This window comes from Solea senegalensis, linkage group LG12 (genome assembly GCF_019176455.1).
Source record: "Solea senegalensis isolate Sse05_10M linkage group LG12, IFAPA_SoseM_1, whole genome shotgun sequence".
NCBI lineage: Eukaryota > Metazoa > Chordata > Actinopteri > Pleuronectiformes > Soleidae > Solea > Solea senegalensis.
Genome location: NC_058032.1, coordinates 8,136,269 through 8,142,056, shown reverse-complemented (window position 1 = coordinate 8,142,056; position 5,788 = coordinate 8,136,269). Strand labels below are relative to the sequence as shown.

Here is a 5,788-nt window from a genome sequence, read left to right as displayed (position 1 = left end):
TTTGCAAAGTCTGCGTGTGTGAAGTCACCACAGATGTCGCACCGAAATGGCAAATGCACGCACGTCCTCAACACGGTCGTTATTGAGACGACGCAAATACTCAGCACAAGCTACTGTAGACTGCATTCTGTTACATAAATCCACCTTTGCAATGCACACATACCAAATCACTGGAATTACGTCAGCTTCTTGGCTTCTGGTGTCGTCTTCGTGCTGCGTATCACTGGCACGTCGCAGCTCTTATCAATTCAAATTCTTGCCTACGCAGCTTGCTGCCGACTCCCTCCTCGCTCTGCACCCTGATTAGGATTTGGTTTAATGGTTTTCCTAAGCGTTAATATTCACGCTAGTTTCCATTTGTCTTTCATTTCCTTCTATTATGTGTTTGGGGAGTTGTTCTCCCTGCAGTGCGTTACTGTTCAGGTTCTTGGAGAGCTCCCTGTGTTTTCTTTTTTTTTTTTTTTGACGAATCCGTGTAACCATTTGTGATGAATGGTGCAATCCTTCATACATGACTGAACTAGCAGCGCACACATTGTTTTCGTTATTTAATGGTGTGATGATCACCCAAGAACGATATTACTTCCCATATAACAGGAATGACGGAGGATTAAAGTAGAAATGGTAATGTGTGCATTGATTAAGGCACATTTAAATGATTTCAAGGCTATTTTTCTTCTTTCTTTTCTTTATACCTCTAACAGCTTATGAGGAGCTGCTCTCTAGGTAGAGTATATGATGTTGGTGCTGTGAATGTATAGTAGCGTGCAACTAATAAAACATATACATTTAAGCTGGGGTCCTGTGAGCCTGAGGGTTCTGTGCTGTATCTTAGACGTTCCTAGTATCTGCGCTCTTCTGGACAGAGATCTTCGATGTTGTTCCTGGAATCTGTTGGAATCACTCTTCCAGTTACAGTTGCCTTTACTCCTTCCATATCTATGTGTATATATGTATATGTATATATATGTGTGTGTATATAGATAGATATCAATATCTGTAGCAGTTCTCAAAGGAAATGGCGTGAATTGGGGAAAAGTGTTAATGTGGCAATAGTTTGCGTGTGACAGCTGTGATGAATTGTTTCCAATGTACTCGTAATCTTTACCTTTCATATTGTGTTCTCTGCATCGTCAAACACGATAATCCCGGTTCATGACAAACAATAGCCCACTCTTATTACCTTGAAAAATGGTAGCGAGTGCTATATTCCTAATTTAATCTGATATTTATTAGTACGATGGCACTTTTTTTTTTTTTAGATTTCAAGTATGATGGAACACGTATGCTACATCTGCCAAGACACACTCTGGAGGCTTTTCAGAAGTGACACATAACAACAGTATCAATCAGATGTCCACGTCAACACATTCAAATGTCTATGCATCACCTTTTTTTTTTGTTCATTCATCTTAAACATCCAACATTTAATTACAAGTTCCGTTGCATTGTGACACTTCATGTTTCCCGCTGGCGTGCTAGTCTTGAGTTAGCAAAACGGCGAAGTTGAAACCACAGTAAGTCCAACATGTTTGACAACTTCCAATATTTAGCTTTGTCCACGTTCGCGTCTTCACTGGTTCGGTCCTGGATGGAGTACGAACGAGCCCGTTCTTGCTAACGATGCGTGGAGCTGCCGAAGTGACAGAAGGAGAGTTATAGGTTTTGTTGCCAAAGAAGGAAACAAAAGGTGGAAAAAACATGAAACATTTAATATTGTTGTTTGTCAGTAAATGCACCCCTGACTACGGCATTAGCCGTTTTGTTTTGTCTGATTGTCTTGGAAATATTGTTATGCTGCATATAATGTTTGCTTTTCTCAGACGGCTGGGGATTCCTTATTTCTCTCCAAGGCTTGGCAAATATCTTGTCGACGCTTTTTCAGTTCAGAGTTTGCTTTAGTTCACATGATGAATTATGGGTGAATTTATATACGCACGCTTTCCACGTATTGCATGGCTAAATCAGTTATTGTGTGTGGGTCACCACGTTTGTGGTGGCACAAGATGGATATTTTTATTTTTGTCTTCCTGTAAAGGCCTTGCAGCATATTGGCAATCATAAAGGAAGAAAAAAAATCAGCTTGTTGTATTGTTGCTTTAACTAACGCACACTTACCAAGCACACATGATGAGAAAAACTATAAGTTGATACTGTTCACATGAAGCAAGCCGAGATAAAGAGAGCAGGATGGGGAACTGTGTAATCTCCTCTGTAGCGAAAGTTGATTTCTTGGCTTAACGTGCATATTGCCATATGGCCTGATGCGCTGTGTATGACACTGTTGGGATCTCTGTATGTCACAGTTCATTTAGTGTGGGGCAGACATGTAAAGGGCTATAATAGTGTTGTCTTTATGTGTATCTACTTACATGGCATGTGAGGTGCTTCTGCTGCGGCACCGAACGCTTTCCGCAAACCGGGGCTCGTCTTTTTGTGTGTGTCTGGTGTGTTGTCTCCTCGGGATGGATCCTTGTTCTGTGAACACAGCGTCCACCTGGGTGGACAGACCATAATAAGAAACAAGATATGACTCATTTGGATTAGTGCATCGATGTCATTGATAATGCGGAACTTAGTTATTCGTGGTAAAGTACATGCTCCAAATAATAAAATCCAAATTTACAGCAATCTCTGTGTGTGTTCGGCACACTTTCCTTTCAGGTTTATTGAGTTTAATGGTTGTTGGATCGTGCTGACCTTCATTGCTGGTATTCACTTGTCTGGCGGTGGACAGTTAACTCCTCCCTCCCGTGGACGTCTGTGTCTGCAGCGCCATTTGCAAACTGGACCGCTGCTGTGGTCGTCCGGTCCACGTCTTGAAGCGTGAAGCTCTGATCTGGCAGACCTGCCCTGCATGTAGAAGGGATGTGGCCACTACGTTTCTCATATGTCGTCAGAGATTAAGGAAACACTAGCTTCACTGATAACGTAATAATAATGTAGATTCACAATTTAAATGATCATTTAGGACTGCGTTTTGGACCGCTGTGCCGTACACCCATTCAGTAATGTGGTCAAACACCAGGAGCCGCAGCTTTCGGTCCTGCCTTGTAGATAGTAGATAGTAGTGGTAGTAGTAGTAGTAGTAGTAGTAGTAGTAGTAGTAGTAGAAGAGAGGAATTTGAAGACAGAGGATTATTTTTTTTCCCAGACATGTTTGAGCTTAAGCTGAGTTCTCTCTCTCTTTCATACACATCGTGAGTTGATATTTCACCTCTATAATGTTTTTAGTCCTTTATTGTGGCCTTGTGTTTTATGATACTTGAACTGGAATTGCACTACGTGCTACTCATTTTACATGTCGCCCCCTGAAATGAAACTGTTTCTACTACACGAGTTATATGACACTGAAGAACGGCACAGATTTGATTTGCACTTTAATCCAGTCTCCGACTCTTTTACCTGCTGTTACAGTGGGCGATGGCTGTCGACTCCTCCATCCACTGTAAATGGGGCACCGACATCTCAGTAGATGACTGTAGGCTGACCTGAAGTCCCTGTTTAGGGCTCCGTAGAGGATCGGGTTGAGGGCTGAGTTTGCATAACCCAGCCACAACACAATGGGATATGCTGATACTGTGCTGGGGTCCGGGTGCTCCTTGAGGCCCAGCACTGTGAACAGGATGAAGTACGGCAGCCAGCACACAACAAAAGCCCCTATCACAGCAGCCAGTGTCAGTGTAGCTTTATGTTCCCGCAGAGCCACTGCCGTGACACTGGAAACTACAGTGGTGCTGGTGGAATTGCTCCTGCTGTGGTAGTGAGTGGTAAAAGTGGGCCGGGCATTGATAATGCGCTTGGCCTGTGCCCGTGCGATACGGAGTATGCGCAGATAGATCGCGCACATGGCCACCAAAGGCAGGTAGAACGTCAGGAGAGAGTCAGTCAGCACGTAGGGTCGGTTCAGCTCGAAGCGACATTTCCCCTTCGGAGCCCACGGCCCGTTGTTCTGCACCGTCCCATTGACAGTGTTCCACCCCATATGAATGGGCAAGAAGGACACAGCCACAGACACTGTCCAGACACTGGCCATGGCCACTGCAACTCTCCATGGCAACACCAGTGAGGCATGTCTCAGAGGCATGGTCACTGCCAGGTAGCGGTCTACACTGATGGCCAGCAGAGTGAGGATGGAGGCGGTGCACAGCATGACATCCATGGAGACGTAAAAGTTGCAGAAGCCTGGGCCGAACGGCCACTCGTCGCTGAGCTGGTGGAGGGCGGAGAAAGGGAGGACCAAGAGGCCGAGCAGCAGGTCGGTCACAGCCAGCGACACAATGAAGCAGTTAGTGAGACACCGGAGGTGTCGCGAGGCGCAGACAGCCAGGCACACCAGCACGTTACCCCCCACAGTCAGAAGGATGAGGAGGGACAGGGCGACACCCACCAGCACTTTTGACAACATTATCGCTGAAGCTGCTCTGGAAACAATGATGAGACATCATGGCTGGAACTTAGTGTGAACCATCATTTTTTTTTTAAATCAATGGCCAGAATAGTGGCCGTACATAGAAGTCATTGACATAACAAGCTCACATATAATGAGATATAATCCTTCAGAGGGTTTTGGTGCTTCCAGCTATTATGGTGCATCAGTGTCTCCATGTTCCACTGTGACATGAAGTCTTGGCCATGTGCAATTCTCTTTTCTCCTCTTTTATTTTTTGACTCTTCTAACCAAAGCTTTCAACTCTCCGGAGTCACCAAGTTTCCCATCCACACTCCATATTTATCAAAACATTGCTGTAAGAATTTGGCCACATGACATTGGATTCTTGTCAAATGCTGTTACTGGGAGCAGGAAATCTGCAGCGGGCTCGACTTGGCTGTTGAAATGTCACTGATGGCTACTGAACAGCTTTCTGGCTTCAACACTGTCTTCTGTGGCTGTGGTGACATCTAGTGGGCTGAGAGGAGAAACACAAGTGGTCAGTGTTGTCAGGTGTTGCAACAGCCACCAAATAACTGGAGAAATTCCTTTCTTTAACAACCTATTACGATACAAGTAGTAAGTAGTAACTATGATTTCTGACGATACATAAACAGCAGTGTGCGAGTATCAGCTGGAATTAGGTGTTAAGTCGAAGTTTCATCCATGTTTTGAGTGTATAATGTAAAAATACTTGAGGATGAGAGCTGCACAGGCAAATATGATTGGCGGCAAATAACTCATTCAAGCAGCATGATGAATAATGACGATGTACAAAAAGTGTGTGTTCTTGCCAAGAAGTAGTTTTAGAAAAATCATTTTTTAATGGTTATCCTTAAATTATTTTAATTTGGTTGTTACAGAGAAGTATACAGAGTGATTGGAGTTTTTAATGTGCGGATTGTTGAATGAGGATTGCTACCTGATAAGTGAGACAACACGTGCTTGCATCAGTGCATGGTGGGTAATGTTGGCTCATATAATTTCCAACAGTTTTTAATTGATATTTGGACATTTGTCAGACTTGGTCCAGAGCTACTCGCTTATCTCAAAGAGAGGAAAAAGATATGAAGAGATGGACGCAAGAGGAAAGCGAGACGACACAATGAAAGAAAAATGTCGACAGAAGGAGGTTTTAATTAAAGCTGGGGTCAAGGTCCACCAGGGCCCCCAATGTGCCATTTTGGAGCTCTTCCAATATGCTATTCTTTGTTCTGTGGACACATTTCTGACTTGACTCACTGTGGTGAACGATCAGAGCAAACACCGATATCAAAGCCACTAATATATGCAGCTGTCACGTGCTCATGAAATGAAACACATGCTGACTCGAGACCAGATTTCCACTGTTTTCAT

The 5,788-nt window shown here is 43.9% G+C and overlaps 1 protein-coding gene across 1 annotated transcript; it reads right to left on the bottom strand.

The window, feature by feature from the left end:
• Positions 1 to 1,213: 1,213 nt before the first annotated feature.
• On the bottom strand, positions 1,214 to 4,564 carry LOC122778245 (histamine H2 receptor-like). Its single transcript, XM_044039906.1, has 4 exons — positions 3,406 to 4,564; positions 2,701 to 2,853; positions 2,373 to 2,497; positions 1,214 to 1,633 (listed from the first exon to the last, which is right to left on the bottom strand). Exons 1-2 carry the CDS (start codon positions 4,406 to 4,408, stop codon positions 2,738 to 2,740), a joined length of 1,119 nt encoding a protein of 372 aa, XP_043895841.1. The 5' UTR covers positions 4,409 to 4,564; the 3' UTR covers positions 1,214 to 1,633; positions 2,373 to 2,497; positions 2,701 to 2,737.
• Positions 4,565 to 5,788: the final 1,224 nt, after the last annotated feature.

Bases quoted from the DNA above. Each gene is read 5' to 3' on its own strand.
- LOC122778245 (XM_044039906.1), bottom strand. From the start codon at position 4,408: ATGTTGTCAAAAGTGCTGGTGGGTGTCGCCCTGTCCCTCCTCATCCTT. The intron at 2,854-3,405 runs GTAAAAGAGTCG...TTCTACATGCAG, and splicing joins ATCGCCCACTGTAACAGCAG to GGCAGGTCTGCCAGATCAGA.